The sequence below is a fragment of the Athene noctua genome, chromosome 11, assembly GCF_965140245.1.
Source record: "Athene noctua chromosome 11, bAthNoc1.hap1.1, whole genome shotgun sequence".
NCBI classification, from domain to species: Eukaryota; Metazoa; Chordata; class Aves; order Strigiformes; family Strigidae; genus Athene; species Athene noctua.
The window spans coordinates 7,591,139-7,617,713 of NC_134047.1; the positions used below are offsets into that span (position 1 = coordinate 7,591,139).

General features: G+C 40.1%; 1 protein-coding gene across 5 annotated transcripts in view; it reads left to right on the forward strand.

Moving 5' to 3' along the window:
- Positions 1-26,575, forward strand: part of GRIA3 (glutamate ionotropic receptor AMPA type subunit 3) — a 157,149-nt gene that overhangs the window by 77,413 nt on the left and 53,161 nt on the right. For 4 of the 5 annotated variants that reach the window (XR_012634384.1, XM_074915504.1, XM_074915505.1 and 1 more), the window contains exons 5-10: positions 11,469-11,522; positions 13,020-13,181; positions 16,841-17,008; positions 20,347-20,451; positions 21,789-21,896; positions 23,071-23,277. Coding sequence is in view for 4 of the 5 variants with exons in the window: in XM_074915504.1 (XP_074771605.1) it covers positions 11,469-11,522; positions 13,020-13,181; positions 16,841-17,008; positions 20,347-20,451; positions 21,789-21,896; positions 23,071-23,277 (804 nt within the window). In the remaining variant the exon portion in view is untranslated. The remainder of the gene's footprint in view (positions 1-11,468; positions 11,523-13,019; positions 13,182-16,840; positions 17,009-20,346; positions 20,452-21,788; positions 21,897-23,070; positions 23,278-26,575) is intronic. The other variant, XM_074915507.1, reaches the window with a different exon arrangement.

Below are 26,575 nucleotides of genomic sequence, written 5' to 3' on the forward strand. Positions count from 1 at the left end.
ACTTCTTCCAAGCCCCTGGCTGATTTTACAATCCCTCACTCACACATCTCTTCCAGGTTTTAGAAGTCAGTGTTGTAGAGAAGTTGCTTTGTTAAAGTCCTAGCATTTAATGTGGTTCTTTCTTCTCAATATAAAGGATAAACCCTTTCATCTTAGCAGACATTACCTTAATTTCTGCATCTGTCTCTCAAATAGTTTAATGCTTGAAACTCTGCTTCTAACCAAAGGCTTTCCTTAATTAGTTTCCAAGGCAACCATCTTGGCGACAATTCAGATGAACCAACTGCAGGGAGAGGAAGGAAACACACTATCAAAATGAATAGTAATAGCACAATACCACTGTGCAAACAGGCGTTGTACATCACCAGAGACAGCGTGATAGTTCTGGTGTCTCATAAGTTCATTTACAAAGGGAAGAAGTCCTAACTCAGTAAGAGAAAAGCCGCACAAGAGCGTATGTCTTTTTTTTCACAGCTGACTAAGCCAGGATTAATGGTTTTGGTGGGATATGAATCACATATCTGGGGGAAGAAGAGAACCATTGGTGCTTTTCAGGGCCCCTCATGCACCAAGATGTTCCCAAGTGCATTTCATAAGGCACTGTTCAAATAGCAGGATACCCAGAGTGGGAACACCTCACTGTGCTTTTTTAGCCCACATGCTGGGGGTGAAGTATATGACACTAGCAACAGATAGCTGCAGCCTTGCAGGGGGAAGTCCCTCAACAGGAGGTACCTAGGTGTGATCCAGAGCTATGGTGCACTCGCTGTGGGCTACAGATGGGTTTGGATCAGGCCGTAATATGGCAAAGTACCATCCCAGTGCAAATCACTCACTGCTTGTAATAATGCATTCATACATGATTCCTGTCTCATCCCACCTTCATACCAGCAAAATGCCACTGGCCTCTGTGGAGCAGATTAAAGAGACCAAGGGCAGCCTGGGCTAAATTTATAAAGAATCAGGCCTGATAAGTCATCTGCTAAACCTCAAATACAAAATCATCCCAGAGTATTCAACCAGTAACATGGAAAACAGCATAACAATTTTAGAGGAAGTTAGGGTTCCCAAGCTTAAAAAAAGCTCATGTTACTAAATTAAATTTGTTAATGTCACACCACGGGTGTGCATATATAGGTATAATGGTGTATGTACTACTGGAAGCTCATTCTTCCAAGGCATGTGATGAATAAGATTATCGACAATATAAATAGACCTTTAAAAGTACCCTGAGTATCTTCTGTCCTGGGAGAATGCATGTAACGAATCAGAAGAGAAAAATATTGCTGTAACTTTATTACCTCATATGAGTAAAACAGCCTCCCCTGCTGCATAAACTAAGTCTAGTAAAAATAAATTAACTCTTCGTAATCTTAGTTCATGGTTTATGCACCAAGTTATATGGGGAATATTGCAGAGTGCTGTTTAGAGTGAAGCAGAGTAAACCTTTCAAACTCCTTCAAAGCAGTGAAAAGACCAAACTGAATGCAATTCTAGTCACAGTAAAATTCAATTTATAATAAAAAAATACAAGCAAAAGTAACCTTGTTTTTCCTAGAGGAGGTTGCACTGATTTATTATTTTTCTTAATTTCATAGGGCATTAGAAAGGAAAAAAAATGCTCAAAACAGAAAAAAAAAAGAGAATTATTATTATTATTCATTATTTTTTGGTCTGCTTGAAGGCAGTGCTCTGCAGTACAAAATCCCTTCCAAAAGATTCTCATGTGAGCATTGGGACTGAATTACTGCGACACTTCTGGGTTATATCCAAATAATAGTTTGAAGTGATCCTGACATGCAGTAATGGTTTATATAAGCAGAATTCTGTTTCCAAGGACTCTTATTCAATACCAGGGAACAATACTGGGATTTTACTCTGACATGCTGATGGGACGTATGGAGAAAATGGGAAATTTATGTATGTTACGATGAAAACTGTGTGCCTCAGTTTACCTAATTTCTCAGGGCTCGGTGTTGGGACCATTTCTGTTCAACATCTTTATTGATGATCTTGGTAAGGACGTAGAGTGTATTATCAGTAAATTCGCAGATGACACGAAGTTAAGAGGGAGGCTCTACAGAGAGACTTGTATAGGTTGGATCAGTGGCCAGCGTTAACAGGATGAGTTTCAACAAGGCCAAGTGCCAGGTCCTGCACTTGGGCCACAACAACCCCATGCAAGGCTACAGGCTTGAGGAGGAGTGGCTGGAGAGCTGTGTGGGAGAGAAGGAAGGGTCTGGGGGTTCTAACTGACAAGCAAGTGAACATGAGCCGGCAGTGTGCCCAGTTGGCCAAGAAAACCAACGGCAGCCTGGCTTGTATTAGAAATAGTGTGACCTGCAGAAGGAGGGAGGTGATTACCCTGTAATTACCCCTGTACTCTGTACTGGTAAGGCCACACCTGGAGTATTGTGTCCAGTTTTGGGCACCTCAATACGAGAGAGATCTCGAAGTGCTGGAGCAAGTGCAGAGGAGGGCAACGAAGATGGTGAAGGGTCTGAAGAACACATCCTTTGAGGAGAGATTGAGGGAACTGGGACTGTTCGGTTTGAGGAGGAGAAGGCTGAGGGGAGACCTCATCACTCTCTACTGTTCCCTGAAAGGACATTGTAGCGAGGTTGGTGCTGGTCTCTTCTCACGGGTGATTAGTGACCAAACAAGAGGGAACAGCTTTAAACTCCAACAGCGGATGTTTAGACTGGACATTAGGAAAAAAATTTTCACAGAAGGAGTGGTTGGACAGTGGAATAGACTGCGCAGAGAGGTGGTGGAGTCACCATCCCTGGATGTGTTTAAGGATCGTTTAGATGAGATGTTGGGGGATATGTTGTAGGGGAGAACGCTGATGGTTGGACTCAGCGATCCCAAGGGTCTTTTCCAACCTGAATGATTCTGTGATTCTATTCTGTGATTCTATGAATTGCTTGTTCTGCTTTGGTTGTGCACGGCTTTTGTTTTACTATTAACAAATTATCTATTTACGTATTAATTGTCTTTATCTCAACCCACAAGTTTTCTCGCTTTTACCCTTCTGATTCTTTCCCTCATCCCACCAGAAGGGAGGGAGCAAGCAGATGTGTAGAGCTTAGTTGCCATATGGGTTTAAACCATGACAAGAACACAACTTTTGCTTTATTAGTCTCACTCAAGAAGCTAAAGAATTCATTAATGAAAAATTTCTACAACGCATCTTTTCAAGGAAGATCTCTGGGAACGAGTGTCTTCTCTTGAGAATATCTTGGCAAAATGAGGGACAAAGATCTTGGCAATTTTGAGTATCCATTTCATACGCTGTGAAGAATTTTTGTTGCGATTGTAACAGCCCCCCATAATCTGATCTTATTTTTTGTGAAATAGCTTCAAGTGATGTAGGGTAGCTTAAGTTTTGATTGATTTTGATGTGAAGGTCTCTGTATTGAAGGACATGTAAAGAGAGATGCAATCCTGAGAGATATAACACTTCTTTCATCTGTCTGAACAAAGAAAAGATTTTGATATAAGGAAAAGTTTATTTAATGAATTTTGCTCAGCTTAAAGAGTAAATAATTGTGATTATGAATGTCAGTTAGCAGGGATCATAAAACTCTTCATCTCAGTGTCCTCCAGGGCCTGATGGTTTGCAATAGAATACATCCTTTAATAATGTGTGCCATCAGATTACTTAATCTGAAAATATTACTAAGTCACACCAAGGAAAATGAATTTAGGAAAATTGTTTCAGGGCACAGAAAATTCACAGAAAACTTTGTCATCACACTGAAAGAAATGACGAGAAAGTATCTTGCCCTCAGAACCTATGTTGCAGTTTGTAATTTTTTTCCTAAGTAATTTCTAATGTAACCTTTTATGCACAAATTGAATGCATATTCCACTACAAAATCTTCAATCAGCAAATGTCAGATTAGTTATGGGAAAAGAAAGTTTAGCCATGTGGAGGGAGAACGAAATACAATACAGCTTTCAGATGTTGCATTTAATTACCCTCCAAGGACTAACATGCACAACCATCATCTATCTGGAGGTGGCCTAAAAGTAAAATTTCACTTTTGATGTGACTGTCATCAAGGAGAGAGGCAAGGGAAAGAAGGGCACAAGCATGGGGCCAAAGAGGGAGGAACTTTAATAAAATGTTTCAGAGTCATCTCAGATCCCTGCTTCCACCATGCGCATTTTTGTCCCCTTCTTCTAGGAGATTCTGCTTCTCTAGGAGATTATCTCCCATGAGAGATACATTGCAGAAGAGCCACAAGCTGTCTGAAGAATGTTTTATAAGCCCTAGCAAAAGATCTTGATACTCTGCTATAAAGTAGAATTTTGGTTATGAGGTGTAGTCACAAATGTATTTACTACACAAAAATACAAAATCCAGCAATTGGGACTGTGTATGGATTTGTGACATTCCCTAAAGGACATGAAGCCTCTGAAATGGTGAATGAATTAATCTCAACTATATATGCAGTTATTTCTATCTGCAACAAATAATACTTGTGTGGAATCTTTAGCTTAATATTTAATACATTCTTCCTTTAATATTTAAGTCAAATTAATATAGAACTCATTCTTCATATAAATGAAATCATTGTTTACTGCATATTTTGCAGCATCACAATCCCTGGTGGCCAGATTCCCATCCCATTAATACTAAGTGAAGAAATAAATCACCTTCCCTGGGTTTCACTATAGTTAAAATCATGAGGTTTTGACCCTGTGTAGGCGGGAAGATGATTCTACAGAACGCAGAAATGGCTTTATTTCTGTGAAATTAAGGCAAGACAAGTGTCACTTGCTTGGCTGTGACAGACCACCACTAGTTGTGATGTATCTTTTGCCACTGTAGGATTGATGTTTCTTTGGAACCTCATATATCGGTACTGGTTTTGTTGGTGTAATAGAAAGAGACACAGTCATGACACCAAAAAAGCCACTTTTTATAAATTTACTGAAGGAAGATTGAGCCTTGTCTAGCGTTTATATTCCTCAAAGGGAACTCAGTCTTTCTGCAGGAGCGTGTGTGTAAATTGGAAAACGGGAGTGGGCTCTTCAAACTTACAGTCAAATGGATCTACTGAGGTTACAAAGGATCTTATATTTACTGTGGCATCTGGTTAGATGAGGAAAATCCTGTTCACATTTCAGGAGAGCTTTTTTTTTCCTGTTCTCCTCATATTTATCCTACTCAGACCTGGAAAATTTACATGACAAGGGGTGACCTGTGCAAAGTAAACAGAGAGGAATGATTATGTATGGCTGTCAAATGCTGTTGCAACTTTGCACATATAATAACACCGTAGAAGGTAACTGCACTGCGGTCAGCAGTGCACTGACCCCAGAGAACTGAAGTGCAGTGGCTGCAAGCCCCGTGGGCAGCTCCCCTACTGCACCAGGACTCTACAGGAGCGGGAGAGAGGCCAGGGAGAGGACTTTGTTTCCCAGGTGGAGGAAGGGCTTCTTCAGTTTCTCGTTTTCCTGAGTGGTAGAAACAGAGGTGAGATGCAGTACATTGCAGATGCCACTCAAGGTAAGCTAAACATCCTTGCTAACATACTGACGAACTTTTGGGGCCTTGACTTCAGCTTTTATTCAACTAATGAGATTGTCACCCTGATACGCTGTTCCTGTCCTTTCTTAAGTGTGTCGTGAAGACCAACAGTGCCACTGGTCCAATAGGGTGCTGCATCACGGGGCACAACTTTTCAGTCATTCAGTCCAATATCAGGTAGGACTTGCTCAGATCTAAGATAAGCTTTAAGTAACTCCATCCTCAGAACAGAAATGCTGTCAGTAGGGATGGAAACTAGCAAACACCTGACCTGGTACACAGGAGAGAAGACAGTGTGCTCCACAACAATTTAAGCTTGCCAGACAGTTGTTGCTTGTGCTTGATACCAGTGCTTTTCCACAAAGTGCAATCAACACTGATAGCTGATCCTGACGATGCTGTTGAATTTCTTTTAGACCTGAGTCCGTTTATATGATTCATTTGTTTGCTGCTGAAAAGAAAGAATTGTGCCATCACTTCTGGCATTTGCACACTGCTTTAAAGGCAAAGGTGTCATAATTGTATTTCTATAGAAAGGTATAAAGGCACATTACTGCTCAACTGGAGGTAGCTAAGCTCTCCTGTCCTCAGAAACTTACACGTATACTTAAAAATCAGTAGAAATGCTTGAAGTGTGGGCTTTTTGCAAAATTGGAACTAAAATTAATGCATGAATAACCTCAACAAAGACAACAAAATCCTTTTTTACTCTGAGCTTATAGGAAATCTCATTTTTCTTGCTGTCTTTTTAAAACCCAGGAAAGAAGAGTTCTATAGTTAAGCTGCCTCATTGTTCCCAGCTATGGTTGAAATGGAAAGACACATTACAGCAGGTCAGATCTCTGCCTGTCATTCCATTTAAGTGGCATATTTCTGCCACTTGTCAGGTATGAAAAGCACAGTAAAAATCTTTAGACCTTCTTTGTGGCAATACTGCCTGTCAGCATCAGTATTTTATGTTATGGAAAGATCTCATAGACTCGTAAAATATCAGGGTGTTGAGCTGTGGATAGGTAGTCTGTACTTTTGTGATCTGATTTTTTTCTTTTTTCATTTGTAAATAAAGTATGATAAATAACTGTGATAAAACAGACTAGAATGACCAGATAGCAGTGGATTCAAATGAAGGAAAGATGAGCTCCAAACAGGTATTAATTGGACATGGTAATTTTCTTTTCACTGCTGCCAAAATTGTGATATCTACTTCTCTAGGCAAAAGTGCAAGCATATCCTTTTAGCTTGTATTTTTCAATGACTCTTTAAATCAAAGCTCACAGAGGCAGTAAGGTGGATTTAAAAGTGACTGAACTGCCGGGCTTAGACGGTTGTGATCAGCAACACAAAAGCCAGCTGGAGGCTAGTTACTATTTGGAGTACCCTAAGGGTACAACCTCCGTATTAATGATCTGAAGGTTATGGGATGGAGTGCACTCTCAGCAAGTTTGCAGATGATACCAAATTAGGAGGAGTGTTTGATACACCAGGTGGTTGTGCAGTCATGCTTTGACAGGCTGATGAAGTGGACACAGGGGAACTTCATGAAGTTCAACAAAGGGAAATGCAAAGCCCTGCACCTGGGGAAGAATAACCCCATGCACCAGTACAAACTGGGTAGAAGCTTCCTGGCTGGAAAGCCGCTCTGCAGAGAAGGATCTTGGGGTCCTGGCAGACAAGTTGAGCACAAGCTAGCACTGCACTCTCACAGCAAAGACCAGCTGCATCCTGGGCTGCATAGGATTATCGTGGTCAGCAGGTCAATAGAAGTGAGCCTTCCCCTCTACTCAGCACTGCTGAGGCCGCATCTGAAGTGCCATTTACAGTTCTGGGCTCACCAGTATAGGAGAGAAGTGGACATCCTGGAGCAAGTCCAGTGAAGTGCCCCTATGATGATTAAGGGACTGGAGCATCTGACATACAAGCAAAGTCTGAGAGAACTTGGAATGCGTAGCCTGGAGAGGAGAAAGCTCAGGGGAGATATTCATACTCTCTGCAAATACCTGGTGGGAAGGAATGAAGAAGATGGGAGCCAGACTCTTCTTGGAGAGTCTCACTGAGTTTCAGAGTCTCAGTAGTGCCCAGCAACAAGACGAGAGGCAAGGGCACAAGCTGAAATGCAGGAAATGCATAAGAAAAATAATCTTTACTGTGAGGGTGGTCAGACACTGAAACAGGCTGCCTAACGAGCTTGTGGAATCTCTGTTCAAAACCTGACTGGACACGGTCCTGAGCAGCCTGCTCTTACTGCCTCTGCTTTGAGCTAGGGGGTTGGAATAGACAATCTCTAGAGGCCTCTGCCGACCTCATCTGTTCTGTGATTTCCTCCATCCATAAAAGAATTATCTTTCCCTCTTATGAATCAGAGACAAGCCATTGGTATTTTTAAAAGACAAAATATGACTGCTCAGTCCCACCTATCAAACTTGCACTATTCTTCCATCACTTGATTTCTTTTGAGCCCACAGAGTCTTGTCATTCTTTCCTTGCCTCTGGTCTGTTACTACTGTTCACCTACACATTCTGTTCTTACCATTCTAGTTCATCGTCAAGTCCTTGGAGAAACGTTCCAGTGAAACCTCCGGATCTGTCTCCATCACTACTGTTTAAAATGGTTTCCCTGCCTTGACTTTCATCTAAGTTAACCTGTCTCCTCATAATGTTCCCTTAACTCCAGTGTTTAATTTTCACGGACAAAAAAACAGATCCATGTTCTAGACCAGGAAGTAGTTGTGGTTGTAATTTGAGTAGGGAATAAGTCAGATGGTAATAGTAATTGTGAGGTTAGTATTGAAGTTATTTTGCTTCTTGTTCACTGTCCTTCCTCTTAGGTATTCTGTAGACTTTGAACTACATCATGAGAGAATCATCATTATTGCTTTAGAAATATCATGATGCTCCATACCAATTTAATATTAGCCAGTTAATTTCTATAATGCTTTGTTCTAAAATTGTAAGAAAAATGTAACAGCTAAGGCAAAAAATTGTAGTTGCCGATTTATTATCATGATGATTGATGCAGTGGAAACCGAGTTGTCTTTATGCTTTCAGTCAGAAAATAACTTCTCCAGGCAAATGAAAAACTAAAATTGGCAATGCTGACTTAATTTCTCAGACCTGGCATATAGGTCTGTACTTCCTGTAAACCTGGTGCTGGCCAGCAGATTTGACTTTCATTTTAAAACCAGATACATTTAAATTATGTTCCCTCTCGATTTTCTCTTAATTAATTGGAAATATCCAAAGAGTTAATTAAAAATACAAACTTTATTTGATTCTGTATCAAACCTGACATTATGATCTTTTTATCTACAAGGCAAGAATTATGTAGGATCAGAAGTCTGAATTATTCATGATAGTTTCCAGCCATTTTTTCTCTCTTCCTTTGTTCAGTATAAAATCTTATAAGCTTTTCTTTCAGTCAAGGTGAAAGCAATATTAAGTCTCGGAAGTGAAACTTACCAAAGACATGTAGCTCTGTGAAATCCTTGTCCTGTAATCCTGGCTTTCTATTCAGCACCACTATTCAATATCCCACTTTCTATATAAGCTTCACAATATATAAGCAGTTGATGAGATTTATTTGTTATACTCCTGTTTTCTTTCTTCATAAAAAAAGCTTTATCCATCCCTTTGCTGCCCTAGGAGTAACACTGATGTCTGTGATTGTTTCTGCTGGATTTGCTAATCTGGCAGCTCCATTCAAGATGCTGGACAGTTGGTAGAGGGTGGAAAGGGAGAGAGGGAGGAGGAGAGTTGTGCTTGTTAAGATAGAGGATGGCCTGTGTAGTGTATTTTGAAAACATTGTTAAGATCCAGTTAAATATTTATGAACTAACATGGTTGATCATGTGGGTAGATATACTGGCAGGCCACTTCTGAAAGGTACTTTATTAATTAAGTCTTGACTGTAGTGTGTTGGATCTCTCTAAGGGACTAAACAGAATTATTCTGGTCATTTTGGACACATGACAACAGATGAGATGGAAGTTGAGTCTGATCTATGCTAATGAATCCTACATTTCCTATTTGCAGTATTGCTCCTGATGCCTGTAGCAGCTCCATGTATGTTTTTCTTAAAGCCTGCAACTTCATCTGTTGTGGTATTTTTCTCTTCAATAAACACATTTCTGGATAGAAATGTAAAAGCTTTCTTATTCGTTATTAAGGTTAAAACAACAAAGAGTATTGTTGTTAAATAAGTTGTTTCTAACCTTTTAAAAGTAAATCGTTGCCTTTAAGGTGAAATTAAAACATACAGCGAATTCAGTATGCAAATAGCATGCACACCAGATGATCTGAAGGAAGCCTGCACATTTTCGTAGAAAACAAATCTGAGTGTAGGAAAGCAGATGCTTTCTACCAACAGAGTGTACATACAGTTCTCAAGAGGACCCGAATAGCAATTTATTTTCAGACTGCTGGAAGTATGTAGATTCCTACAGAATTAAATGTAAATTTAAAAGAAATGGCATCTATTAAGTACAAGACAACCCAAAGAGGCAATTGGGAACTTAATAATTTAATCAAGAACTTTAACAGTCTCAGCAGTATATCTAAAGTCAATGACTCAAATGTCATCTGTTTTTAGCAAAGACGTAAGTGGTCATGTTGAAGAGATGTCTTCTAGAGTATGGCATTTGGAGTGTTTATCTGTGACCATGGAGAAGTACGTTAGTATGGCATGTATAGATTTTCAGATGGTTCTCCATCAAAAAAGCGTCATCTGTTCACTTGAGCTGCTCATAGGGTATAGTCAGTGATACACCTATGGTGTATCGCCAGCCTTACGTTTGCTATTTTTAACTTTTATTAGTTTAACCCAGCAAGTCTGGGTAAGTTTGATTCTGTCCTGACACAGACACGTAATCACCACAAGTATTAATTAAATTCTTACTGCTGGACATTGTTCCACTTGATGGCTGTGGGACTAGATGGCTGTTACTCAGATTATAATCTGAAGGCAAGGGAATAGTGCTAAATGAAGTGACGCAGTCTTGGACAGGGGGGTATTGCTGGTGAGCTGGCAGCCAGCTGCATAGACATGGGAATTGTGTTTTTCCCTCTTTTCTGTGAAAGTGGAATATTACTGGAGTGGGGATGAGCACACAAGATGGCAGAATTCAGGCTTGCCAGGCAGTGCTGCCTCCACTCCTCCCCGTTATCCTTACAGAATCCAGCTGCTCAGTTCATCCTGCTGGTTTTTTTGTCTCTTAGTGATTCCATTTAATGATTCCATTTGTACAGAAGGATGCCCAAGTGGCATCAAGAAGGGCAGGAGATGTTGGTTTAGTAGAATGTGCAACATCACATTTAGTATAAATTTTGGCGAAATGTGTAAGGTCAGATGTGTCTGTTTAGATGCAGTGGAAACAACAAGTTTTCAGGCCTTTTGAAAGCTGCCAAAAGACAATGAAGGTCACTGCTTATAGCTTCAGGAATTTAAGCATTCGTATATGGCAAGGCTTGGCCAGGGTACTCATGGCAGGAGACCTCGTGAACAACTTGGAGCCCACTGAGCTCCAATGTGCTGGTACAGTTTAATAAACAGAGTGGCAGGGCTCTGTCACCCGCTTCTTATGCACTCCACAACCAAGGAATAAAGTAAACAGTTACAATTTTACCTCGTTTCAGAACAGAAATACTTAAACTCATAACTAAAATTAACCTGGTCAGCAGGGGAGATAATGATCACAAGGGTGAGTTTGCCAGGTAGGGTCATCTCTGCAAGCAGAGTTTTCTCGGCCTTTGAGTCACTCTTCTTTGTGCTCTGCCCATGTGTTTCAAAAACATAAATGACTGCATCATGTCTATAAAGCCACGGGTCTGTAATACTCAAGTTGCCCATGGATTGGGCATAGAGGGGTATCAAAATGTTCATTCTCTGGTGTTTTCCCAACTGAATAATACATAATTTTTTTTCTTTATGCAGGTTGTAATCCTTGGCAAGCATTCTAGAGGCTATCACTACATGTTAGCTAACCTGGTAAGAAATTTTCTTCATTCCACGTATACCTAAGGTTTAGAGGGTAATATATTCTGTTCAGATTGTGGCAACTTTAATCAGCAAAAGAGGAAATGCATGGATGGGTTCTTGGATTTTGAGAAATTATTTCAGTAAATACTAGAACTGGTATGTTATAGTCATTTGTACTCAATTATGGTCTTTCTTTTGTCTAAGAAGCTCATTACTAATTTTGAATTAATAATTTAATTATATGTTTTCCACTAATTTGTATCCTCATAAATAAGACACTTAATAACTGTAGTCTTCTATGTAACATATTTGAAATTTAAGCACTCCAGGAAAAATAATTGTAGCATATTTGTGTATAAAACAAGTGATGAAAAACGGCAAATTAGAACAATTTCATTAAGTAAACCAGCCAGCCTGTTTAGCTGTTCTTTTGTATTTCAGAGTGTAGAGTGGTACCTGTATATGTGTTGACCTACCAGGACAAGACAGTACATTTTTATCTGAGCTTCTTCTGGGTTCTAAAATTGACTTTCAGGGATGTTTATGATGCCTCTGAAGCACCATCTGCCAGAGTTCCTTAGAAAAAATGTTATATTATAATTGATCCTGCAGCAAGACTAATTTTGGGGTTCTGTATCTACTGTGAGTGGAAAAATGTTTTTCCAAAACTCAGGCTTTCAAATTAGCAATCCCACTTAGTAGAATATTCTCTGTATCCATGTTTTGGAGTGATTAAAGCAGAAAAGACAAATTTCAAAATACCCTTATTGGTATAAGTACTGTATGACTTTAGGATGTGTCATTTTGCATTATAACAACCAGTTATGATCTTGCTGATTATCATGTGCATAGAAATACAGGGGTTCTTATTCTGGGTTATCTTTTAGCATGTGTAACCATTGACATTCAGATAAACATGGCTGCAATCAAGTCATACTAATCAAAAAGACACCAATTTACTGCCTCAGGTATAAATAACAACAGAGTGGGAGAGAATCATACCGTTCTGTTTGCAAGTGAAATGTTAAGCAATGCTGTGACAGAGAACTGCCTAGCAAGAGGTGTACTCTTTGCTTCCACAGAACAATATGGGTGTTAAGTGGTTTTCTGCTCCCAGCACTGAACCTTTGTACGCACTTTGCTGTACAAGTGGGATTGAGGTCTTTGACCCATTTTCGTCATGATGAGGAGAAAAGAGGAAATAGTACTTCAAGCTTCACCGCTGTTTTCTTTCTGACCAGTAAATATTACGTACCACATTGCCACAACACAACAGGGCAGTTTTCTATCACAAAGGTCTGAACAAGAAGACATTTTAAATTCTATCTGATGCTGCTATCACAATCCCAATTGTGATAGTAATTGTCTCCTTGGTAGAATATTTTCAGCTAACAAGAGGGAAATTAATCTGTTTCTTTTGTGCTACACTTGCAGCAGGTAAAACTGAGCCCAAGAAAAGGGACTTTGGATGGCAATGATTCCTGTTTTCTACTTGTGTCCTCCCAGGGTTTCACAGACATTGTTCTGGAGAGAGTAATGCATGGAGGTGCCAATGTTACTGGATTTCAGATTGTTAATAGTGAAAACCCAATGGTTCAACAGTTTCTGCAACGCTGGGTGAGGCTTGATGAAAGGGAATTCCCTGAAGCCAAAAACTCACCATTAAAGGTATTTATTTTACCCTACAAGTGATGGAGATTATATGAGTTGCTTTTAACAATTATTTGGGGGGGTTTAACCCCAGGTGTGTGCATGTGGATTATATAGATCCCTGACTAGAATGCATCACAGCATTCACTGCCCTTCCAGAAGAGAGAAGGAGGCAGAGGCAGGCAGTTGGATGCAAGTGCCCACTATGGTGAGGGTTCCTCAGAGGCAAAGACTTGGTCTTGCAAATTGTGTCATTGTACAGTGGACAGTGCACTTTTATCTTGAACTTCTTGACGTGGGTGTGGGGGCTACTTAGGTTACATTTTAGATGCAAACTGTGGGTTACTAGTCCATTTTAATGCTAATAGAGAATTTCATGTGCAAAATAGAGAAGCTCTGGATTCACGGAGGAGCCACTGCCACCTTCTAGTCACTGCTGACAGTTGCCCTCATAATCGAACCCTGTATTTTTCACCACTGTCCTTTACTTAAGTGCTCTGGATATTATAACTGCAACCAAATTCCCAAATTTTTTTGAATGGAAGTCCCAGGTTCACCAAAACTGTCATAGACTGGGTGAACTAAAAGCTGCTGTTATGAAAAGACTTGCAACCTGCTAGTATCTCCCCCAGATTTTTCTGCCTCAGCATCTCTATAGTAGAGGGGGATGCTATTCACTGTCTAGTCGGGGAGTGCATTGAGGATACTTGGTCCAGTGATGGAAGTCATAAAATCTTCTAGGATCACTGCATATTATTAATATTCCTATTACGTTCCTTCTTTCTCTCCCTCTTTTGGTGAGGCCTGTTCTTTTTCACCAGTACGCATAGGTGAGTAAAACCTGGGACTGGTGAATGAGACGACCTTAAATTCTGTGTCTCCCGGGAGTCCAGTTCTCCACATCATGTATACTGACTGTCTCGGGGAAGCCAGACCTATATAAGAAGCCATGATGAGACAGTTCGTGTCTTTCCTGGTTGATTTAGGAGGGACACATGCAAATTGATGAACAGATTTCAAATTCAAAATAACTCAAGTAAACTGGAATAATGTCGTGATATTGGTAAGATAGAATTCAGGGAAGCCTAAAATACTAGCTAGGAAGGAAAAATCTAGTCCGCTCCAGTGTGGGGGTATACCAGGGCAGGTGTTAGCACTGTGTTGGACTACAGATTTGCAATGAAATAAGGTAATAGGAACCAGTTATGAGGTTCTAGTTCCAGAAGGCTGATGCCATTTGGAGGAATACTTTTCCATCCTTGGGATCATGTGATTTCTGTGGGGAAGGAAAATTTTCTTAATCCCACATCATCCCGTAGCCTTGCTGGAATTTCAGAGGAAGCAGAGAAAAGCAAGCATAGGCCCACAAAACTCGGATTAGTGTATTGTTCCCTCTTGATTAGAAGCTAGACCTGCTTTCTAAAGCTTCCTGGCAGTGATGCAGAAGTGAAGATAAGTATCATACTAATCTTGAAAGCTCTGAAATATATAAAGTTAACCTGGGAAGATTTTATTCCACTTGAAAGCAATTTACCTTGAGGGAAAAATTATTCTCCATTCTTAAAAAAGAATCTTAACTATATGGTACAAACACAAAGATTACATTACCTTTCCACAAATGTACTGCTCATTATAGAAATGTGCACAGTATTTGTCAATCAGACAAAAAGCATACTTAAAAATTGATGTACAATATTTTTTGATTAGGAAATAAAATTGCCTAGAGATTAAAGCCCTGATGTTTAATTTATTCTGTATTTTATCAGCCTTTCCCTTCTCTCTCTCTTTTTTCTCTTTGCATGCTCATGCATTTATAAGTAGAATTCAAATAAAGTAGAAAATTAGATAGCTCTCTTGGCATGACTTGGAAGGGACTGCATTAAGGTTACTGACAATTGATGCAGTCTGCTGAAAAAATTATCAGCGTGTAAGTTTTATGTAGTGCTAGATTGGACAGCTATTACAAGATTTTTTTAACACAAGAACAAATACCTTAAAATTACTATCTGATTCTGTATTGTTGTGTGGAACGTGACGTATCACCTTTGTTAGCTTACTAAAAGAGGAGAGGGTGATCACTGAAACACATCACAGGAAGAGGTAAAGGTGGGCAGGATCAGAAGAGCGCCTGTACCTAGATGCAGTCAGAGCAGGAACCACCTCACGTGCCCTCAGTAAGAGTTTTTAAAGTGCTGTCATTTAGAACTCAGTAAGAACGGCTGCTGTATAACCTTCTTCACAATCCTGCCTTTGCACTCTTTTTTATCAGATACAGTTCTCTTGATCTGCACATGCAGACACGCCTCCTTCTGTGCAGATTTCCTAAGGCTTTACAGCAAACTGAAGAGCTTGCAGTAAGATAATACACATTTTTAAGAAATACAGACCACCAATTGTGCGATCCTGCCCTACAGCATAGAACTAATTCTTCTGAATTTAATAAGTCTTATCCACACAGAGAGTAGCTGAAGGTGCAGTTCAAACATAGATTTCCTCCTTTCTAATTCATGCATGGTCAGCATGCCTTCTGGCACTAACTCCAAGGTAAGGTTCATGGGGAGCCAGGAGCTCTACAGTGTCACACAGACAGGCAAAAGAAGGGCAGACGCACCAGTACATGCAGATACCCCTTACATTCTTTTTAAATTCTCTTCATTCTCTTACACTGTGGAAATGCAAAGGGTCAGTTACACAAAATCTGGTCTTGCACACCGAGCACATTCAGTTGCTCCCAGTATGTACACGTTGAAATGCCCTCGTGCACACAGACCCCTAAATTACAGGTATGCTGTAGTGCCAGTGAAAACCAGTGGTGTCATATGCAAAGCCTGGGCCATTCTAGGTGTGATGAACTTTCAGACAAACACATAAATGTGGAAGAAATGTGAAAAAAAAAACAGCTCCATGATATTTCATAGGTGATACTAAATTTATAGCACTGGGGGGTGTCACCAGATACATACAACAAGCAATGGATGAAGTTGACAGCAACATGAACAAGTAGTTAAGGAGTCTGGGGCTTTTGTTGAAGAGATGCTGTTACACAAAGCTTACCACCCTCCTCAGATTTACCGTGGAGTAAGAGAAGGCAGATGGGCAATTACCAAGGAGATATAATGCCTGAAGTGTGGTTTGTCATTACTTGCTTGTATAGCTGTCTTCTAAGAAAAGTAATCTGATCTATTCCTTGCCACAGATGCTACCTAATCAGGATTGTGGTCCAAACAGAAATGATTTATGTTAACCTCAATTCAAAACTGCCTGTCTTGGTAATCTTGTTAGAAAGAAAAAGAATACTCCAAACAAAAACCAAATATGAGCTATTCTTTGCTATTGGTAACAGTATGGGCCAGCATGGAATTGCAGACCTTTGTAGTCATCTCATTTATATGAGCAAGCTTCCAATTAAATTTAATCTTTATGAAACTATAAACTAGTTATTTTTAAATTTTGCTGCTATATGCTATACGAAATGAATATATTTTAAATTTTTTAATTGAAATAGATAGAATTGTTAAACCACATAAAGCATCTGCGGCAAGACAGAGAGCAAGCAAAAGGACTTGCAAAGCATGATTCTTCTAAGAGTATTTTAACAAAGAGAAGGACTAGAGCTGATAAACTTGGAGGAATTCTGACTGAGATGTGTCACCATATTTTACTTACATCCATTTTAGTATACATCTGCACTGACCCATGATGCAGTCCTAGTCATAGCAGAGGCTTTCCGTTACCTCCGAAGACAGCGTGTGGATGTCTCCAGGAGAGGCAGTGCTGGAGACTGCCTGGCTAACCCTGCAGTACCATGGAGCCAAGGAATTGATATAGAAAGAGCACTGAAAATGGTAAGGGCAAACATACCAGCTAATGAATTTATATATTCCACAACAGCAGCAATTTTGCTGGGACCAAACTTGCATCCTTCTCCGTGTACACGAGTGTTTCTGTACTCACACAAACAGCTGCAGCTCCTCAGGAAAAAAAAAAAAAAAGAAAAAAAGAAAGAAAAAACCAAACTTAATGAAAAATTCCAAAGAATGGCTAAAATACATTCAGTAGAGGGCAAGGCATAACAAATTGTCTCTCAGATCTTTGGCCAAAATCACATCCTCTGGCACCAGTGCAGCAGTTGCGTGATTGTCCACACCAGAGCACCTACAGTCTGACTCCCTGTAACACCCAAGCTTCCCATGAGAGTGAGTATAAGCCATTTCGCAAATGAACATGTATCAGGAGTTTCTAAAGTCTGGCTGAGGCTGCAAATCTGACTAACAGAACTATACTGGGTTCTCGGCATGTCTATTTTTAATCTTGCAGGAATATATTATTTATGAACTTAAATACACGTATGCAATTGTGGCAATTTGCCAGTAAAAAGTCACCTCAGGTTGGTTTAAAGCAGTGGAAAAAACGTTGTCAGTCATAGCAATACTGCTGGATTTCAGCACCAGCCTGAACCTTGACACAGTTTAGCCTCAAACCAGTTCTGATTCCTGGTATAACTTTGCACTCAGACTGATTACCTCCTGCATGGCCTTTTTTTTATCCCTAATACTAGTTACTGCATGGGATGCTACCTCGCTTACATCTCTAATTTTGTTGATTTTTAACTCTTTTTAGACTGCTACATCTGTTAAAGTGACAACAGGAAAAATTGGATAACATTTTTGTAGATAGTCAAGAATATGGTCTGCTTTTGATTTGGCTCAAATAACTCTAAAACAAACCTATTAGAATCAGTTATATTAATGCAGGCATAGAACTGGAGTGATTGAGATCAAAACTAAGGTCATGTTAGGTATAAACAAATCCTAGGTCAGACTTCATACACTTAGCTTAATTACTGCGTTTTCTCAATTACCAACTTGGAAGGATTATATCAGAAGGCTATAATGAGTTACAGAAGGTTATAATCAGATTATATCACTCTTACGATTGAGAGAGATGGTTTGGTCACATTGCCAGAGTTCCTTTTATGCCATTGTGTCACTTCCTAACAAATGCCCTAAGTGCCCATTCACTAATGTAGCATTACACACTTTTGAAGAGAAGTTAATTAAATTCAACCTTCACAATACTTAAAGAATTTGTATTGCCCATTTGAACTTAATTACAAGCAAAACAGAAAACTCCTCCGAGTTAGATATGAGATACTTATGTCAGCAAAGAAAGCCAACGCTGCTACAGGACACTCCCTTATTCAGGAGAATTTATTTTAAAAAACATAACTCATAAAATATACAAAGCCAAACTTATTGACAAAACATGCAGAAGTTTGACTGTCAGCTGTTTGCCTTGTGTTGTTCTAGCTATTGAAAGTCATCTAAGTGAGGCTTATGTACACCTCCAACAAGTGTTACCCAAGATCATCCCACACTGCCTTCCAGACCTCGTCCTGTCCATCACACTCTCTCCCTCTATTCAGAAAATGTTCTTGAATCTTCACATCAGGAAAAAACCTTCAATTTAACAATGTTTCCTCTCCACTCTGTAGCAACAACTCAGATAAGAATATTTTTTCCAAGACATCCATGAAATATCCTGTGCTGGCAGAAGGTTTGGTGCCACACTATAGTCATCCCGCTGGCAAGAGGGAAATAGACGTTACCTGAGTCTGCTCCCCTACAGTCTTGAAAACTGTGCATGTCTGTTTTTCTAAAGCTGATTCAGAGACATCAGATCAGGGGCAGACAGCTTACCTGAACAGATCTGGGCAGTTATAAATAGTCACTCCATTTGTGATTGCTTCCACATGCTGCTACCAGAAGCGTTCTGAGTCCTGGTGAGTCTTCCTGCCTCAGTGCAGCCACGGTTTGGAAAGTGCTGAGTTTTCCCACCAAAGGTGGAAACAAATTAAATTTGAAGTCAAAAGGTGTCAAGTGCACAATGCTCATGTCTCAGTACGCATCGGGATGAAGCCAATCTAACGAGCTCTGCTGAGACTTATAGCCACTGCTGTGCTAAGGTAGCCAGACAGCTTCCAGCAAGTGCCAAAAGCAGACACAGCAACTCACATCTGTCAGCTACCCTACAAATACATTTGCTCAGTCCACAGCTGATAAGGCCTCTTAGGGGCAAATTTGGCTTTCAAACTCCCATTCACCTCTCCAGCTTTCTGGAGACTAGAATAACTCGCATGTTGTTCCAGACCCCTGAATTATATAAACTAATTTAAGGAAAGTTCAGGTCCACTTACTGATTTAAAAAAAAATCACACTCCTTATATCCAGGCTCACTGGATAATTTGGGGTCCAAGGAATTTGGCTGGCTTATGTAGCCTTGTCCACCATAGTAAGTTTGATTGCCCCCTCTCTAAACCAGAAATAGCAGATAGTCACCAGCCCTGAACAGTTTCCTTTTGACTAATCTTCCATCACCTCTTCCTGTAACTTGTACAGCTTTTTGCTAAATATTCAGCTAATTTACCCCTACTGAAGTTTCAGATTTCTGTCTGAGATGACAGCTTGTCAGTGTTGATAAGTGATAGATGGAAATATCTCACCCTTTCATACAGGGAAATAAGAAGGATTTTTTTTTCTTTGAAACAAAGTACTTTATACTTCCTCTTAAGATGATTCATGTGAGTAGGTAATGATAATGACTTACCGTCTATACACCCATCCATCCAGATTGAGACCAAAACTCCATAAGCAGTAGAGACGATTTTCTGTGCTTATTCAGAGAAGACATTCATTCCTTTCTCCTACACTGGGACTGATCTTAAAATAAAGCATTTCCCAGAATGAGCAATGATATGGGATTCTGGTCCGTGTTGCAAATCACTGTACCATATTGTGAGGGGTTTAATGGCACTGAATTGTTGCATGTGTGTTGCTGGTACTCCATGCTCTATCGGTGGACCCAGTGTGACTAAGTGTGGCAGAATCAGTCTTTCTTACATTTAACGTACGTGCAGGGCTAATTTCACTTACACTTAAATGCAGCTCCCTCTACGGTAGTGAGTCACCAGCTGAGTACTAACTAACAAAGAATATGTACAGCTGAAACTGAGAAAATTGGGATTGTTTTTGTTATGAAGAGTATAACTGGCTATGTCAAAAGCACTGCAAGTCTCTTATATAGATAAAAATTGTGCTAGAGCTGGTGGTTCCTGCAAAATGTAATGGAGGGAAAAATAAAGTGAATCTTTTATTAAAATGTTTTTTCTGTTTATTCCCTTAAGGTGCAAGTTCAAGGAATGACAGGAAACATCCAGTTCGACACCTATGGGCGAAGAACAAATTACACAATTGATGTGTATGAAATGAAAGCTGCTGGATCACGGAAGGTGAGTTTCAAGATATGCATCCAGATTTCGCATCTTCACAAATATTTATTCCAACAAAACCACTGAAAGTCAAAAATACCACACAGGCCTTGTAATAATAGGTCCCTGAGGAAACCCTTTTTGCTGTCTTTCCTATCCCAGGAACCTTGTTCTTTTCTGTTGTTGGACCAAACCACTTGCCCTGCTTAATATATTGATTGGTTTCCATGTCAACTTCAGACCCCACTTTTTCCCTTTAAAACCCTTCTGGAGCTTTTTCACTGGCAAGCATAATACCTGCTGTCATGGTCCTGTGCTCAGCCCTATCTTCTAAATTCCTCTCTATTTTTCCCTTCCTCTCCGTAACAGGCTTCAAAGCCATAGTGAAGCTGGAGCCAGTGTTTTTTAGAAACCTTCTGAAATTAACAGAAAAATTATTTTGGTTTTAATTAGGATTTTCTACTCATTCTCTTCTCTCCTAAATAAAGTATAGATCCTAAGTGGAATAGTTTCCTAGGTCCCTGTTATAAAAGAAATTTAGGGCAGATTTTCAAAAATAATTAGGTAGAGAGGGTCTCAGGAGTATCAAGAGAAGAATCACCTAAATCTCTGATTCCACCTGGCGATAGGTACCTTACCTGCTTAGTCACAGCTGAGACTCCTTCAACTCTTCTGCACATATTTGATAACAAAATACCTCTGGACATGGCCCAGCCGTTCAGCTAGGCTTACAACGGAGACAAAAGTGATACTTCTGTGTTGTGCAGAAATACAAAAGCCTAGCGTAGTAGCATAGCAATGTAGCCACAGCACCATGAAGGTCAGCACAAGCCAGCTGACAAATAGTCACCCCGTGCTCACAGAGGGTTTTGCATCCCGTGCTGAAGATAATGGTACTGTGCCTGCACTGCTAACAATGTCTGGGCATCTAGTCTAAAGCTAGCTCAGGCATGTCTGCAGGGACTGTATTCACTGTCTGAACTGCAGCAGAATATGGATTAAAATTACAAAATCAAAGACTTTTACTCAGAGTGCTGTGCAGTTTATTTTCTTGTCTATACTATATTCTCATGCTGTGAATACATGGGACTTTATTCCACAGGGACCATGATGATGTGAATTTAGATAGGGAGAATTTAATATGTATTTTCACTTAGATTTGTATTGTATTTATTTGCATGTGGACTTGAGAACATTGTTTCTTTAAGGAAAATATATTAAAGCTAATGTAGTCCTTGAATGGCAAAAATGTTGTATGTGTGTTAGAAAGCCGTATGTTTTGACAGTACGTGTTATAAGTTCACACACCAGAGTCCTTGTAAACATATATAATGAGGTAACAATTTCCATTTTTATAGGCTGGTTATTGGAACGAATATGAAAGATTTGTGCCAGCATTAGATCAGCTGCCCTCTAATGACACTTCGTCTGTGGAGAACAGAACTATAGTAGTCACTACCATCTTGGTAAGTTTTGTGTTCTTAGTGTGTTTGTGTTTAGGAAACAAGACACATGGCTCCTGAGGTGTGTTAGACACCTTGCCAGGAGACAAATGTTGGATACTATGTGACTTCAAGTGACTGAAAAGTTAAGTATCTTCCAGAGATGAACTGAGGGCTTGATCCTGCAAACTTCTATGTGTATCAGTAAGTTTACTCACAGAAGCTCACTGAGCTCAACATTGCGCTTTGCTGCTTCTCAGACACTTGAACTCAATTGAATGCCTCACATAGTGAAGTTATTATGCATGTATGTAAATGACTGCAGGATCTGGCCTTCCTGCTGCAGGGTCAAATCTTGCACCCCTCACTCAGGTACAGCTCCTGTAAACTCAACCCCTGTGGACTGAGTAAGGGTGGCACAATGAAGCCTGTAGAGAACTGGAACTGCTCTAGCACGGGGTGAAAAGTGACCTACACCCAGGCAATTCCAGAGAAGTAAAGCTCTTCCTGTGTCTCATGAACAGCAGCACCTGTGTCAGTCCCAATGCCTCTAGCAGATGTGCTCTGTACAGTATTGTTTGTGACTTTTATGCCTGTTCCAAGTCTACTAAGCATGAGCCAATTTTATGCTGTTTCCTGAAGCATTGTATTTTATACTCCTATGGATTTAGTGAGATATAATCTGCATTTCAGTTAGAATTTTCCAAGAAGGCTAAGGGAATTTCGTGACAAAAATTGCTGCTGAGTATTTTAGCCTGCCTTCCCTTAGGCTGCTTTGAAAATACCTCCATCAGAGCCCCATTCTAGGCCACTGGGGCCTTAGGAAATTATTTTGATGGTACAGGTGTTGGATACATCAGTTCTTTAAACACTAAAATCTGAATTATTACTACAGTGATGCTTTTTGGCTGTCTAATCAGGCCTAACCCTGCAAACAAAAGTGTAACTTTGTTAAAGTGGAATAGTCCTGTTGTCTCCAGTGGGTCCGTACTAGGGATACAATCAGTAGCATGTGTGGCTGTAGGATCAGCCAAGGATTTTTAAACTACAAAAGTCTGTCGTTCTAGTTTCTGTACCAAAGGAGGAAATATTGTAAATACTTGCCAGTAATATAAAGGATAATAACAGCTCTCATTTTGTATGTTTTAAAGCTGTATTTTACATTCATAGACTTTTGATCTTTACTTTTGTTTCAAAGGAATCACCATATGTAATGTATAAGAAAAACCATGAACAACTAGAAGGGAATGAGAGATATGAAGGATATTGTGTAGACTTAGCTTCTGAAATAGCAAAACATGTTGGAATAAAATACAAACTGTCAATTGTTGGAGATGGGAAATATGGAGCTAGGGACCCTGAGACTAAGATATGGAATGGCATGGTGGGTGAACTGGTCTATGGGGTAAGTTTCTCTTAACCTTCATTTTAATGTTCTTTATAAAAAGTTATGCTCAAAGTTAATAAACTGCAAAATAAAGATCTTCTGTTTGAATACCACCTTTAAAATTCTAGATATTTCTTTGTAGTGCCATTTTTATAGTCTGCTTTTCTAATCGTTTCATTTCAGCAAAGTGTCACTTTTTTACTGCTGTTCTCCAAATCAGAGTTCACAAAATGTTGAGAAGTGGCATTGGGCAAATTTCAAATTCTTCTCTACAGCAGAATTTCCAGTTTGCCCATCATACACTGCTTTTGCATTTGCCATGTCTCCTTTTTCTCTATTAGTCTTGTAAGTGCTGGGAGGGTGCCCCTCCCGTTAAAGGTCTGATACGATGGTGCTGGCCCTCGTTGGATCACTGATGTCAGTTTGTGTTTGACCAGAGACTAAAGACTCTGTTAGCCCCATAGTTGCTTTTCAGGGTGAGAAGAAATGCAGGTGTGAAATCACCCACATCTTTTTTCTTTTTAAAGCCTGGGTTTGACTTTAAAAATCAACTGTCAGACAAAAAAAAAAAAAAAAAAAAAAAAAAAGTCTAATTCATTGCATTCCTCTTTATATTTCTATATTGGGTGTACATTGCTTTGTTTAGTAAGAACAAAAACAGTCCGGAATTGCCATTTTAGAATCTTCTTTGAAAATGAGAATTTTGGAATACAGATAAACCAGATGGAAGGGGGAGAAAATTGGCTTTGCAGAAAAGACTTTACAAGCTGATATTTCATCTTTGCTTTTTTTTTTTTCCCCAAATGCTAATGAGATGATTTGTGATTCCACCCAAATCTTCTTTACAGTTTATTTTTAACAAGCTTTCCTTTATTAAAAATATCTGAGCAGAAGCGAGTATTTCCATTGCCTCCTTTTGTTCCATGGCTGAGTGTGATTTCTAAAAGTCACCTCAAAATTTCCTTGGGATAACATATCATCATTCTTGCAAAATGTTTAGTGAGATAATTCTTTTCAAATGAACCAGTCTTTTTAAAGTAATTGCTAGATTTGTAAACGTTTTCTTATTCTGGAGCAGTCAGTCTTAATGCCTTGTTATATATTTGGTAGCCTATTTGACTTCAAAATATTTCATAAGCAACATTGTTTTTGTAGTATGGTATTAAGGGGAGGGAGGGAAATCTACTGATTAGAGAAAGCAAATGGGTCTAAGACCCCTGGGTTGTATCTTCACTTCCCTGTTACATTGAGGTTTGACATTATGCAAATCTTTTGAACTCCCCATGCCTCAGTTATGCGATTTGGGAAATTGGTGTTACCTCTTCTAGAGAATACAAGTACATTGAGAACCTCTGAAGCAAAGGTTTAGTTTAGTTCCGAGCATAATTACATTGCAGTGGAAACTTAAACCCTCAGTTTCCCTGTGTGTGGTTCAAGAAATACTAGAGTATTAGCTGTAATTGGGTCCTTTTGATATATTTGCAAGTGACAAGCAATGAAACAGTTTATTCATGGAAAAAAAACCAACCATACCATATGCAAAAGGCATGTCAAAAGAGAACCTGAAATTGCTGTTAAGAGCCAGGGCACAAGGACCGTCCACACCAGAGGAGGAAAGGTGTGATATGGGCCACTGCCTCTGGGACTTGAGCCAAGTAAGATTAGCTGTACGATGCAAGGTCCACCTGGATAAAGGGCCACAGAAATGACCAGGGGGCTGGAGCACCTCTCCTATGAGGACAGGCTGAGAGAGTTGGGGTTGTTCAGCCTGGCAAAAAAGCTCTGGGGAGACCTTATAGTGGCCTTCCAGTGCTTAAATGGAGCTTTTAAGAAAGATGGGGACAAGATTTTTAGCAGGCCCTGTTGTAGTAGGACAAGGTTAATGGTTTTCAACTAAAAGAGGGTAAATTCAGGCTAGATATAAGGAAGACATTTTTTACAAGTGAGGGTAGTGAAACACTGGAACAGGTTACCCAGGGAGGTGGTAGATGCCCCATTCCTGGAAATGTTCAAGGTCAGGTTGGACAGGGCTCTGAGCAACCTGATGACCTTTAAAGGTCCTTTCCAACCCAAACCATTCTGTGATTCTGTGATAAACAGGTTGGCTGCAGCTGCCTTTTCCACAACCCCTTGGGACAAGCCTAGTTCAGAGAGCTCTGCCTCCTTACATCGAACTGCACCCTAGCCACTTCCCCTTGACCTGACTATACTTGTCACCTTTTCACACCAGCAAAAAAACAGCCTCACAGGCACTGTAGACCATACCTTAAAACAACCCCAAACCCACACTGCCGCTATCATTTTCCCCTAAAAAAGGGTCTGTTCCTTTGTGTTCTGAAGCACAGTTTTCATCTGTGTTTTCTCATTAATGAAAAATGGAGGAACGTTTCCCTCCCTGACCCCCAACAGCTCCACTTCGCTGCGAGCTCGGTTACTGAAGCCTCTTCACTGCAGTGCTCAATTATTCAAAGGTCAGATGCGTCCCTTGAGGTTTGACTGTAGACCCAGGTTAATGCTTGCAGCCCAGCGCTGCTGAGCTAGCTCCCCGTCCTGCCGAACTGAACTTCTGAGCTGGCAAGCTGTGCAGAAATCCACCTGGCTTTCTGCAAGCGGGGAAAACAGCCCCTGAACTCTGAGTACAAAGCTCACCAGCCCTCCAGACCCTTTCCCAGCACTGTCTGAAAACATCATGAAATACCCTTGGCCTCTTTCTCCATCTGTTGAGAGTGGGCTGTGCACCACGCTCACAAGGATGTGCACGGGGCCCTTTGAAGATGAGAAGTTCTCTAGAAGTGCTAATTATTTGGAGCAAGTGCCTCATTTATGTGCTGACTTTATCTCTCAGGGGCTTAAAACTCTATTAGGGAACTAAAACTGTATGTTACCCCTAATGCTCCTGTGAGCCCTGTCTGCAAAATGAGTGTCATATTTGGCTCCTCTGGATTCCATTTTGGGAAGACAAGAGGGAGATTAGATTTTAAATGCCTTTATTAGCATGTATGGAAGACAGGCATGGGGGGATAAAAAGGACCTGATTGGTTTTGGTACCAGTTATCCAGCAGCTGAACTGAGCTGTGGCAGAAAACACAATCTTTTAGATTGCATTTGTCTCAAGTGATAAACAGTGACTAGTCATTTGTCAAATACAGCATATTCCTGACCCAGCAAGCTTCTCACCACCACCTGGCACTGCTGGGAAGTCTTACCCAGCTTTTTGAATACTGTGCCCTTTTTTGAGTAGCCCCATGCATACAACTCTTTTCTAAAATTGCTCTTAAGACAGTCATAGGAAGTGAATGACTTGTCATTTTAATGC